Source organism: Syzygium oleosum, unplaced genomic scaffold (assembly GCF_021117445.2).
Source record: "Syzygium oleosum isolate NSW1041296 unplaced genomic scaffold, Sole_v2.1 Sole_v2.11, whole genome shotgun sequence".
Classification (NCBI taxonomy): Eukaryota; Viridiplantae; Streptophyta; class Magnoliopsida; order Myrtales; family Myrtaceae; genus Syzygium; species Syzygium oleosum.
In genome coordinates this window covers 7682002-7695251 of record NW_026607495.1, presented here as the reverse complement: position 1 = coordinate 7695251, position 13250 = coordinate 7682002, and the positions used below count along the sequence as shown (strand labels likewise).

At 39.6% G+C, this 13250-nt stretch overlaps 1 protein-coding gene and 1 pseudogene across 1 annotated transcript; one reads left to right on the top strand and one right to left on the bottom strand.

The window, feature by feature from the left end:
• The first annotated feature begins 2811 nt into the window (after positions 1 to 2811).
• On the top strand, positions 2812 to 9858 carry LOC115686716 (putative F-box/LRR-repeat protein At3g18150; annotated as a pseudogene).
• A 2169-nt stretch (positions 9859 to 12027) lies between these two features.
• LOC130139290 (uncharacterized) lies at positions 12028 to 12996 on the bottom strand. Its single transcript, XM_056315954.1, has 2 exons — positions 12889 to 12996; positions 12028 to 12493 (listed from the first exon to the last, which is right to left on the bottom strand). The coding sequence occupies exons 1-2, from the start codon at positions 12961 to 12963 to the stop codon at positions 12128 to 12130; spliced, it is 441 nt and encodes a 146-aa protein (XP_056171929.1). The 5' UTR covers positions 12964 to 12996; the 3' UTR covers positions 12028 to 12127.
• Between the last annotated feature and the right edge of the window lie 254 nt (positions 12997 to 13250).

Genomic DNA, 13250 nt, shown 5'->3' with positions numbered 1-13250 from the left:
TCTTTTGTGGTGATAGAACCTTAGGTCACATCTTACATGGAGGAGAAAGTATGCTATGCAAAGCTGATATCACATATCACGCTCGCGTGGTATCATCAATGAATTGAATATCCTTATCTAGTTTCCTTTCGACGGTAATGAATGCACGTATTGAAAACCAGAGTACTTCTTTCGATCTGGTAATAGTACATAAGCGACTGGCGTCGTTTCATTTCGGTACTACATGATAGAATGTTCTGACTAAGAAAAGGGTAAATCTCAAATCCATATTACTATATCTGTGTGTAGTGAAGAATGCCAGGGATTGACCTTGTAAGGCTTTCGGAGCACTACAAACAGCTGAAGAGGATGCTTGTAAGGCTTTCGGAGCACTGCAAACAGCTGAAGAGGATGCTAAAAAGTTATCATCTAAAGTGAAATGATACCTTTTGAAGAAGAAAGATTCACAAAATTTGCTCCATCATAGATTTCTTGGAACCCAAGACAGAACAATTTAAAAGCAACCTTAAGCGAGATTAAAATCAGCTTACTTAGACATTATCGTATTCAAACTATGTGAAAACGCGATGATTGCTAATAAGATTGACAAATATTGAAACTTGGAACAGAAGACTCATACCTTCGATGTACGAGTTATTATTGTAGTCGTGCTCTATAGAGAGTTTTGGCTTAAACAATAGTATTTTTCAAGTTCAAAATCTTTATATGTGGCAATTTCTATCTGAAGTTTGGGGATAAATAAATTCCAATTTCTTTAATTAACAATAACTTTACTTTTTTTTATAGCAAAAGCAACAATTTGACTTATCATCACAAAAGAAAAAAAAAAACAGAGTCAAACTCATGATTATTATCACTGATAAAAAAATCCATAACCTCGTTAAACTTGACTTCAATATATACTTATGAATAAGAATGACAAATCTTCCAATTTATATATAACTAGTAATTTTGCTCGAACACATTGCACGTAATTAGCAATTTGAGTGTCGTTTCATTCGTAGATCAGAGGCTGCGAGGCAATACCTTCCTGTTTCTGGCCCAGAGGGATCGCTGGCAGATATTAGGAGAACAAAGCCAGGTAGCTTGGTGATGCCACACTATCTTCTGCGGGTACCGGGAGGTCCTATTCCTAATGTTCTTGATTCGCGTCGCGTCGGCAAGTGCAGTGCAGGACTGCTTAGAGCAGCAAGGTTCCTAGTAAGTTTCAGGGAGGCGCAGGCAAAGCCCGAGGGCTGTGCAGTGGCATCGAAACCTGTTTATCTTGTGGATGTTTTACGAGATTTCGAGGCCGTTCAGTGCCCAATAAGTAATGTTAGTTGCAGCTTCTGCATGTCTCTGTTGTTGTCTTAGCAGTTCAGCCGCAAACTCTAAACTTTCTGATGGAGGATGGTAATAACTTTGCATCTTGGACTTGTTTGAGGTCTTCAGAATCAGGTGCTTGGTTAGTATGTCAAGTGTTAATGTTTCGCGACTCATCCTGTTCATGCTTCGGCGACAGCTTGTGACGGCAAGCTGATCTTTCGAATTGTTTCGTGACTGGTCTCGCAGTTCGTGCAGGAATCAATACCAGGCATTGATAAATCACTATTTCGAGCAATTATAAATTGCTATTTTTCCGAGAGTGAAGAGAAAAGTGGAAAATGGAACAATTATTTCTACAACCTCAGCCATTGATATCTTGCTTAATTTCAATTATCTAAGGGTCACTATGGTCAATTTATACTTGCCTATGCTTTGAAAGAGCATCCAAACACCGTTATATACTACTAGACTATCTCAAACGAGTTCCTCTCTTATCTTATCACAAATGAATCTTCAAAGGCTACCATGGGTCTGCTTCAATTGCGCCGCGCGCAAGCAATGCCTAGACAACCGTATCGTGTTACGGAACAATCTAAACATGATCGGGGGTGAGCACGAGGCGAGGTTGACCCTCAAGAAGGTCCCGAGTTGAACGGGCGAGAAATAATTTTTGTAGATGGTCAATGGCTTTTGTTTTTTTTTTTTTAAAGTATCAATTCTATTAAATTTTCATATTATGCAGGGATTGTAACTTTTCATGTAATTCTAGTAATTTTTTAAAATGGGAAATAATTTTCAATACGTTAGTATCCACACTTAGTAAGTTTCATCTGAAGTTCAAGAAGTCTTCATAAGGTCATTTTCGCATCTCTGTAGCTATTACAAACCGGTGCAAAAATCAAACTTTCGTCCTATAAAACACGTCAGGTTAATTCAAACTTTCCCCTCATAATTTCGTGATCATGTCACCTCAAGTGACTAGAGAACTTTAGACTCGTATGTCTCTGAGGAACGATTGAACGAAAAGCAAGATTGGAATTTTCGATTAGGACCGTTGTTGAGCTAGAGCTCGTCAAGATTCAAAGCCCACACACAGTTCACTCGGAATTTCCGACGTTATGGTCGAGAAGGCCGATCCATCTCGTGACCCGACCCGAGACCACGACATGACAAGACAAGACAGGGCAAAAGAGACAGGTGGCCACATCTATCAATGACGGCGAATCTTCTCCTCCTCCCCCTCGTCTGCCTTCAGCTTCTTCGGCTTCGCTTTTGGACATCGGCCGCCTGTCGCCTGGTCAGCTCTTAATATTTTAGCGAAGTACAAATCCAATCCACCCTCTCCAGGCAAGAGAAGATAGAAATGGAAAGTGACCCTCCTCTTTGTGGTTTTCTTGCCCAATCGTCTCAACTTGCGTCTCCCTCTCTCCCTCTCTCCCTCTCCCTCTCTCCCCATCGCATGTCGGCCAAAGGGTCCTTCCGTCTCCTCCCGAAGGTGAGATCGACGCCCTTCTTATCGCTGTTCATCGTCTGTTCTTCCGGGTTTTCGAGGGCTCCTGTGGTAGGATTTGTGGGTTTGGGTTCTTGAATCGGCGTTGATTTGTGCTGGGGTTGGTGGGTGGGTGTGTGTGTGCTGGGTGTTGCTTGTTGCTCGTGTTGAGCCCCCCGTGCTGGTTGTTTGTTGGTTGTTTGGGGTTTTTGAGTAGTGGGTATGATGGATAACGCTTACTGGAGGCCGGTGCCGTCGGGCAGCGGAGGAGGCTGGGCCACTGGAGCTGCGCTTGATGGGGGCGATTGGAGGGATGGGTTGCCGCCCGACTCGCGGGAGAGGATTGTCAACAAGATGTGAGTGCTCCTTCCTTTGCTTGGGTTTTGTTTATCGTTTTCGTAGGGAATATGTGAAGTTTATGATGGATCGTTGCTTAGGGACGATTTCCGAGGGTTTAGTTTGTTGAAGAAGTAATGGTTTTACAATATGGTCATGTTTTTTGGTGGAGGCGCAACATTATTCTGAGGTAGCTTTCTCTGAAATTTTCTCTCGTTGGATAGTTTAGTCTTGGTTAGGTTTTATTGTGGGATTCAGCGGGTATGTAGGCTGATAGCTCTTGTTATATTGGTGGTCATATAGCAGAAGCAGATGGTTTTGCTTAGGTCCCATCTTAATTTGGATGTATTTCTTTCTTAATTGAATTGGCCTTATCTTCTAGTTTTGTTTACAACCAAGAGGGTTTCCACAGTATGTAAATGAACATAATTGCAGAGGTAAATCCGTCTGGTTTTCGGGCAGGAAAACAGTTACCGGATGATCACCTGTTATGCTCGGGACAAAAAATTTACTTATTCAGAACCTAAGGATTTTAGGGCATCTTATTGCTTGTACACTGTATTATTTCAATTAATCTCGAATTTATTTAGTCCGTATAAGCCGTTACTGGAAGAGGTACATGGGCAATCATCGGGTTTTCCCCTCTCCAATTCAATAGCGTTATATTTCTCAGAGGTACATTGTCACTTTTGTCGTTTGTGTTGGTTATGGAAGTGTTGAGCAAGATGCTGACAAAGGTTAGATTAGTGGTTTCACGGTTGACAATGCTTGTAATGAAGATTCCATATTTCCTTTTTCATTTGCGGATGACGCCATAATTTTCTTGGAGTATGACATCGAACAAATTTTACACTTGAGAAGCATACCGTTATGTTTTGAGGCTGTTTCTGGTCTGAAAGTGAATTTGGGAATAAAGTGAAATGACTCCTGTGGGCGAGAACATAAATTTGCAAGAAATGTCTCGGATTCTTGGTTGTAAGGTTGCCAACATACCTATAAAGTACCTGGGGTTTCCATTGGGATCCACTTGCAAAGCAAAAGCTGCATGGAATCGGATGATACAAAGATTTGAGAAGAGTTTAAGTGGGTGAAAGATGGCTTATTTGTCCAAGGGAGGTAGACTTATGTAGATGAAGCTTGGGCTTTCTAATATTCCGGTTTACTTTCTTTCTTTGTTTCCAATCCCTATTTCAGTGACAAAAAGACTTGGGATCATACACAAAAAGTTTCTTCGGGGGGGATTGAGATGACAGTCCGAGATTTCATATAGTTAATTGGAGTATTGTAACACAACCAGTTGCTAATTGGGGTGGGGGGTGGTGGGGTTGTGGAAGCTTTGCTTGTACAATGGTTGTGGAGATTTAATGGGGGAGAAAACTAGCCCTTCGAGGAGGGTACTCGTTGCAAAATTTGGTTTGGAAGATACAGAGTGGATAACAAAATCTAGTGGATAAGCACATGGAGTCGGGGGCTTTGGAAGCACATTAAGCAAGGATGGGATGCTTTCTAAAACGGACTTTCTATTAGAGTGGGAAATGGTGGGCATACTATGTTGCGGGATGGCTTCTGGTGTGGAGACACTGCTTTCAAAGACTTATTCCCAGATGTGTTTGCACTAGCAAGAAACAAGAGGGCCCATTGTTGGAAGACTGACAACAGAGAAACGGTGTGGTAAATTAATATCTTACATAGGGCTCAAGATTAGAAGCTCAAAGCTTTCTCGTATGTTTTGAGTTGTTGTATCGAGCGGTGTTATATGTGAGTAGGCTACAGTGGAATTGTTGCACCGCTGGAACTATTTTTGTCAAATCCTACTATTCCGATCTCGTTTCTACTCAGATGCAATTACAACAGAGCACACTCTTCCCGTGGAAAACTATTTGAAAAGTCAAGGTTCCATTGAAGGTTTCATTTTTTGCTTGGCAAGCTGCTTGGGGATGTATTCTTACTTTAGATAATCTTTAGAAGAGAGGAAGGCTAATAAGTTGTGCAAGACTGAAGAAGAGAGTGTGACTCACTAATTTTTACATTGTAGCTGGACTAAAAAGATTTGGGCTACAGTCTTGGCGATTTTAAGAGTAAATTGGTTGACCTTAGGCACAGTATGACATGAACTTTGGGCTTGGAGAGGGACTTTCAGTTCGTGTGCCAGAAAGAAAAAGATTACTAAGATGATTCATGTCCTTTTTTTTTGTGGCTCATTTGGAGAAAAAGGAATAAAAGTGCATTTCAAGGAGTTGAATCCTCGTGGGATTCTTTTAGGGATAATTGTTTGTACACTCTCCAATTTGGTATAGCAAGAAAGTCCAATTTCACACATCTAGGTGGAAATGCTAAAAGAGTCTTTTGTGCGTTATATTGTATTTGGGTGGCTTCTGTTTTGAGCCATTTTGTTAGGGGCGGTACCCCCTTGGTACTTAGTGAAATCTGTTTATCATTGTGAAAAAAATGATTGGCCAGAAATAATTTCCGCTGAAGTTTAAATCTCTTTCAATATGCAGAATGGAGACTTTGAAGAGACATCTTCCTGTTACTGGTCCAGAGGGTTTGCAAGAACTCCATAAAATTGCCGTGAGGTTTGAGGGAAAAATTTACACTGCTGCAACAAGCCAGGTATTATATGATGTCCATGTCCACTACGTGCGTTTCATTCTCTTTGATATGAAGTCACCCGGGAGCTAGTGCGTCCTTATTCTGTATCATGTTTCTATGTGGATAGAGGACGCATAAACAAACTGGATAGGCTTGTGCTTAAAATATTTAGAGAATCGTTCTTTTATTCGCATAATTTGTTGAGAATTTCTATGATGCGTGCATTTATATAGTAACTGGAACTGTTTAACTATTTAAATTTAGCTTTGCACCAGTGAAATCAGGTTTGCTCAGTGCTGTGATATTGTACTTAAGTTTTAAGTTATAGTTTCAAATTGATATCTGCTTCATTTTCTTTCTAATTTGATTATTTAATTTGCTGGTCTGTTATGAAGTGATTTAGTGATTTCTGCTTCTTTTTCCTTTTAGTCCGATTATTTAAGGAAGATATCATTGAAGATGCTGACGATGGAGACAAAGTCTCAGAGTACCATACCTAATGCTTTGCCATCACACTCTGCTGGGAATAGCTGTGAGGACTCAGGTACGACTTCAGTTCCTGTTACTTGATACCATTGATGTAGGAATTAGAATTTCTGTTTTGTTATCCCCTTATATTTTTACAGATATGTATATTTCTTCTTACGTATATTTTCATTTATGTACTTGTACTATGTTTTTCTTTTATACATTGTTGTTGGGGGACATACAGCAGGAGTCCTAAAAATTGTTATGATAGAGCGCTTGAGTCTTGAAACTTTCATATTGTGCACTTAAGCCCTAAAATTTGTGACCGTCATCCTCTTTAGCTCTTCTGTTAGCTCTGTTAGGTCTTTTAGGTTTTAGCGGACTGAAATATCTACATGACATTTTTTTATTAACGGCCACGTAAGATTAAAAGATGATAAAGAAAAGTCACGTGGAATTTTTTTTCCACCCGAAATTGACGAAGTTAATGGAATGACTCGAGTGCATTCAATTGCAAGTTGATTTAAATTCACGAAATGAAAGTTTTAGGACTAAACCGCATTAGCGTAACAAATTTTAGGACTAAACTGCATTAGCGTAACAAATTTTAGGACCTGGAATTGTCCTTTTTTGGATTTACATAGTACACATTTATATGCCCACTACAAGCTGTGCTGCTTATCGATTCACTAACATAACTTGTATATATTGTATGTCATCTCAAGTTATGCGTCCACAAATTCAAACCCAAAGCCATCCAATTCTTAATTTCTTAGCTGTGGATCAGCCTCAAGCAAATCAACAGTAGGTGTTTCAGAATACTCCGAATAATTGTTCCTTCTGGAGTTCAGGCTTCAGCCTGGTTTGGCCCCGCGCATTAATCAAAAAATTCCGCCTCCACTCCTCTAATCAAATCTCTCTCTCTCTCTCTCTCTCTCTCTCTCTCTCTCTCTTCGCCTGTTCCTTTTCTGCAATTTTCTCTGCAAGTCGTCTTGCTCTACCGCCTCCATTCCCTAGTAGCCTCAAGCTTTCCTGTAGGGTTTTCGATTTCTATCTTCACAAGCTCTCTCTCAGTTCGCTCTTCAATTTTTTTTTAAAAGAAAAGTCAGAAGAGTTTTTAGGGTTTAGTTACTATGAGATTTTGTGGGACGACTGCCAAATATTCTAAAAGAAAAATTCGAAATTAGGACTTCTTGCTCTGATAATGTGAGATTTTGTGGGATCACTGCTAACCACTCTAAAAGCTTAAGCTATTAGATGAAGGCGCGGTTTAATATTTAATTACTCTAATAGTTACTTTCCTTTTGTGCTGATCAAAGTTTATATAGTCCTTCTATCACATTTCTTGCCAACCTTATTTTTTATCAATCGTTAGCAGGCAAACGTGCACGAATATCTCCTTCCAATCAAGATGAAACCGGAAACTCAGTGGATTACATCAGCCAATTACCCGAGGCCATAATCTTTCATATCTTCTCCTTCTTGACCACAAAAGATGCTATCAAAACCAGCGTCTTGTCCAAGCGATGGCGTTCCACTTGGACCTCTAATCAGTATATGAGTTTCTCTTTGCCCCCTGGCAATAGCCGGAAATCTAAGAGCTTCATCGATTCCGTCGACTCAGTGTTGTCACGCTGCACCGCAATTAAGGTGGAAAGATTCCTCTTTGATGCTCCTTGTCTTGCCTCGATACAGTCAAGTCTTGATAGGTGGCTCCTGTTTGCCTTCGAGCACGACATCAAAGAGGTATCGATAACCCTGCATTACTGGCGCCGCAAAATTTATGCGTTGCCACAAATCTTGTTCTGCTGCACCACTCTGGTGAGTTTGTGCGTGTCCCAATGCCGTTTTCCCATGTTCGGCACTGTGAATTGGTGTTCGCTGAAGACATTGCGCATTGAATATGCGGAGTTGAACGATGATGGGATGGTGAGAGTCTTGAGTGGCAGCCCTGTTCTAGAGTTCCTTGAGTTGAAAAGTTGCGTGGGCATCAAGCACATCATGGTTGAATCAAAAAGTTTTAGAGAGTTGGTGATCGATTCTCACGAGTTTCGTGGTCAAGGTTCAATGTTGAAAATTTCGGCTCCTCATCTTCTCAAATTGCGCCTATTGGGCAATTCTCAGGGGGGAGAGTTCAGACTAGATGAAATACCTTCCTTGATTGAGGCCGAGTTAAAATTTGACATGGAAAGTTTCGCACTTGATAAGATTAAGGCTCACGGCGATCTTGTCAAGGGGCTTCTCAAGAGGCTGCATCATGTCACGAAATTGGTGATGGGGAGCTGGTGCCTTAAGGTGGGAGCCGATTTTTTTAGCCCTGTTATTTCTGGTTCAAGTTGCGGACATACATTACACATTCTGCCATTTGCTTAGGATAAATTGTGATATTGTTTATTGGTGCTTGATGATACCATGCTCATAAATTGTTACTTCAGAGAATTATTGTCATCTTATTGAGCTTCAGTGGAATTTTTGCTAGATGAGGCTTTTTTCCTTACGTAATAGAACTTAACTGATATCACCTTTATTGGGTCCAGCATTACATTGACTTTGATAAGACTGAAATCTGATGTCCTTGTTTGCTCATTCGTTTGGTCTGTCTTGCTATTGTGAGAGGTCTTTGGACATGCTTGATCTTCTTTTGTGCTTAAAGAAAGTAAAACTGATCAGTTTCTGCTTCTTCCACCACGATGATGTGCTTAGGTGCTGTCGTTAATGGAGGCGAGAGAAGTGTTTCTTCCATCCTTAGAATGTCGGCATCTGATATTACTCGGCGCAGCAGACCATGAGGGAGTTCCTGTTGTAGCGAAAATACTCGAAAGTACGCCGCGCTTGGAGAAGTTATTCTTACAAATAACTTGCACACCCAATTCCGTGGTACATTACTGCTAGAACTCTCTCAGTTCACTTGGTTAATTTGACACCAGATTCGCTTGAACATATATAGATTGTCAATTTTAGCCTGAGGCTGCATATAAACCTGTAATTTCTTTTCTTCTCATGATTGAAAATCATCTTCGTACCTCTGTCCTTTTAATTGACATTTTGGATTCTCAATTGATTTATATTTCTCTTATTCTAGTAAATGCTATTTTATACTGTCAAACCTCGATATTTATCTCATCTAGTTCCAAATGGGTATCTCTTCCTTAGTCATGATGTTCTATATCTGCAGACTGAGTCCAATGCAGAGAGTGTATGCTGTCGCGACTTTGATGGAGAAGAATTTTGGAATTCTGCGAAGTGGAAGATCTACCAGTGTTTGATGCATCTCAAGCATGTCGAGATTGTTGATCGCGGTGCCCATTCGGTGGCATGGGAACCTGTTCTTTCCCTGCTCAAGTTTCTCCTCCAGAATGCACTCTGGCTGGACCAAATAGTGATCAATAGTACCAATTCCGAATCGTCCCGAGCAGTTGATCCATGGGGGCTGCTTGAAGTGGCCCGGATTCTTCTGTCGCACCCAAAGTGTTCTCCAAACGCGAAGGTCATTCTTAGGTATCCTTCCCAAGGATGTCCGTCTAAACGTGTGCGTAAATCCTGAATATTTCATCAAAACCGGCGACATCTTTTCCTCCGTTTTGTACACGTACATTTGCAGGAGATGTGATTGATTGCAACGCTGGGGCAGAAATTTGAAATAAAACTTCCCTTTTCCGTTTTTTCAACTGGATGCTTTTAGCTCAGCTTAATATTGTTTCATGAAGTTGCAGTGTGTCTGTCTCATAAAGCAGCTAATAGGGTTGTTTACCTAAGTGAATAACACAGGTTCACAAGCACTCGCTTGTCTTACACAAAGAGCGCATCATCCTTTCACAAGCACTTGCAGAAGTTTCACATAGCGCATCATACTTTGAAATACAGTCTCTCTGAGTGAACTCAACTAGAGGAATGCACAATCTCACTCAAAGATTCATGGACGTACTAGAGTTGGAATCATGGATGTAGGATTTATCTGTCATAGTTTGTTGGTAAAAGGTTATGATAAGTTACCAACTTTTATTTGATTATTTCCGAATTTTTGACTTTTGTAGTAATTTACCAAAATTTATTTACATAATTTGCAGTTTTAGCGTTATATCTCCACTATCATATCAAATTACCAGTTTTAAATTTGAAAGACTTACCAACCATCTTTAATTGAGTTACTAAATAATTTGAAGATACCTAATCTTATTGATTGGCTTATCAATGTTTTTGCGATTGTTTTCATATATTAACTTTTAATAGCGTAGCTTGTTATGTTTTAACGCTATGAACTCTTTCATCAAATTATTAACCATAATTTCAGTGACTTACAAACTTAACCCTAATTTGAGTGATGTAAAAACTTCTTTTTTTGATTGATTTCCATTTATATTTGAGTAAATTATCAATATTTATTTGATTATTTGATTGTTCTGACGAAAAAACATTATTTTATTGTTTTCAAATTTCAAACATTCATTTGCATAACTAATTAACAACAATTTAGAGGTACGGACTCTATCAAACTACTAATTCTGATATCAAATTAATGACCTTAATTTCAGTAGTTAACCAACTTTTATGAGATTACTTTACCATTACTTTATATTACCAACTTTTTTCTTCGTAACCTTCATTTCATTTTTTTCAAATTACCAATTTTTATTTCCGATAAATACCAACATTTTAAAGCTAATGTTTTTATCGGTACACCGATCTTAATTTAAGTGAGTTACCAAGTTCTTTTCAATAAATTAGCAACTAGTTTAAGGCTATTAACTTTTACATGCGTGACTTGTCTAACTTTATTCGATTGTTTAGAAAATAAAGAAGTACTTATTTGATCGTTTTCCAAATTATTTCATAATAACTAATTATCTATTTGCGTCACTTACTAATGTTCCAAATTTAACAACTCTTACATCAAATTGCCAACCTTAATTTGAGAGGCTTACTAGCTTTTCTTTGATTAATTACTACTAAATTTAGGTTGTCAATTCTTGTTTGAGTAACCTATCAATATTTATTATAATGTTCTGACATATAATATAAGGAAAAAAAAGTACATGATTTCGCCTCTTGTATTAACTTACCAATTTTTATTTGCGTAAATAAAAATGAGTCCTGCCTTGCGTTATCTATGAACCTAAAAATTCCTAGGAAGAGATAGATGTACATGATCATCTCAATCTTTTGTAAATGGATCGTTTTATTTAAGGGAAGGCTATAGAGATTATTGTACGAAGGAGTTTGGTTTTCCGGTGTGAACCAACGCCATCATAGATATTGATCATATAGGTTCTTTGGGGGGGGGGGGGGGGGGGGTGGGGTGCATGCTATGACAGTGCTGGTTTAGATAGACTGAGTCTATGTAATATTTGTCACGTATAAGTTGCAGAGGCACGATAACTCCAATCGGAGCACTCACCGGGAACCAAGGCGCCTATGCTTTTGATACTTGCTAAAAGGAGTCTCACATCAATGTAACTAACTTGGGGCATGATCCCACATGTTAACGGCCATGTGCGAATCATCAACCATCTGTAGTTCAGAGGTCACCACACGCCATTCACATAAGAAACTCCAACTTTACCCAAGAAAAAGGGAAAGTTGAACTCGTCCTTGTAGGACAAGTAAACCATCTTCACAACCTAACGAACAAATACAGTGGTCTTGCCATCTGGTTACGTTGATTCGTCCACATGATCGAACCATACAAAACTCGAAATGTAATGGAAAACTATGAATTTCAAAGGAAAAATTGCTAATGACAGTCAGAGAAGCTCAATCCAAACAAAATCCCAAACTCGAAAAACTCAAAATGAAGCGAGGTCAAAGCATTTGCTAAACCCAACTTCTTCGCACACCGCCAAAAGTGGCACAAAAAGAGAAGCAATTTTATTTACAAATCAAAGCTACCTGGGTCATGCAATCTAGGGGAGTGCTGGCTACCTGCGATCTGCTTATGCTTCATAACTCACGAGGGAGTCCATTCAAACGATACTTGACTATAACTTCAGCATTTCGAGAAGCTCTCCGACAGCCTTCTTGCAGCTGAATCACATCGTGAAAATCACCAAGATCATGAGGGTCAATGGGTACTCCTCCACGCGACATCTTTAATTCAAGGACAATTATCATCTTCTCCAATCCAACTGCCTCCTCGAGAAGAAACTTAGCCAGGGCAAGCAAAATTTTTGATTTCTCATTGTCAAGTTCGAACCCGACAATTTCAACCCTTTTAAGATGATTGGAAACACAACAGAACTCCTTCTGTAAGTGCCAAAATTGCATTTCATCAAAGTCCAAGAGCTCCGAAAAATCCTTGTACTCGAACTGAAAACACATATCGACAGAGGCTTTTTGAGAGCTAATTAATAGAAGCGATAACGTAGCACTGGCATTAAGTTTAAAAATAAAATGTAAAACAGACAAGCTTGTCAGATCTGGTATAACAGGTTGTAAGTTCTCACGGACCCAAATGAATCAATGATCACGTCCTTTGCTACAGAACAGTCAAATTTTTTCATGCAGCTCCTATGCATCCCAGCTTTATTACACACCAATTCGTGTATGTTAGGTATATCCAAACGTGCGTAAGACATAAATGGCAACAAGGAGACTCGATTGTACTTCAATAGCTTCATGGTAAAAGCCTGAAAGTAGATGATATGAGGCCGACTGCGAAAGCATACATGTAACCATGTCCAGAACCAAAGATAGATTAATACTGTGATATTATCAGATTCTGGATTGCATATGACTAGCCTTTCAAGTAGGGGAGAACTCTGCAGCAAGTACACCATCCCCAGATGGTCGCTTTTACAAAGTGTAGTATACACTTTTTTTTTTTTTGATGACCCAGGGAACCCCCGCACGGCTGACAGCTGGGAGGTAAACCCTGGGGGCGACACGTGCTAGCCACCACACACGTGCACCGTGTCGAATATCTAATTCGATCCTATCAACGATGCAAGAAAAGTAATGAAAATTCGCACAACACAAGAATTTACGTGGTTCAGCAGGGGAGATATTCCGCCTACCTACGTCCACGGGGAGATGAGATCTGTTTCACTAATAACGTAGAAAAGTG

Coding starts and splice junctions, on each gene's coding strand:
- LOC130139290 (XM_056315954.1), bottom strand. CDS start 12,963: ATGGTGTACTTGCTGCAGAGTTCTCCCCTACTTGAAAGGCTAGTCATA. Junction 12,494..12,888: donor CAGAATCTGATAATATCACA/GTATTAATCTAT, acceptor ATGTGTTTTCAG/TTCGAGTACAAGGATTTTTC.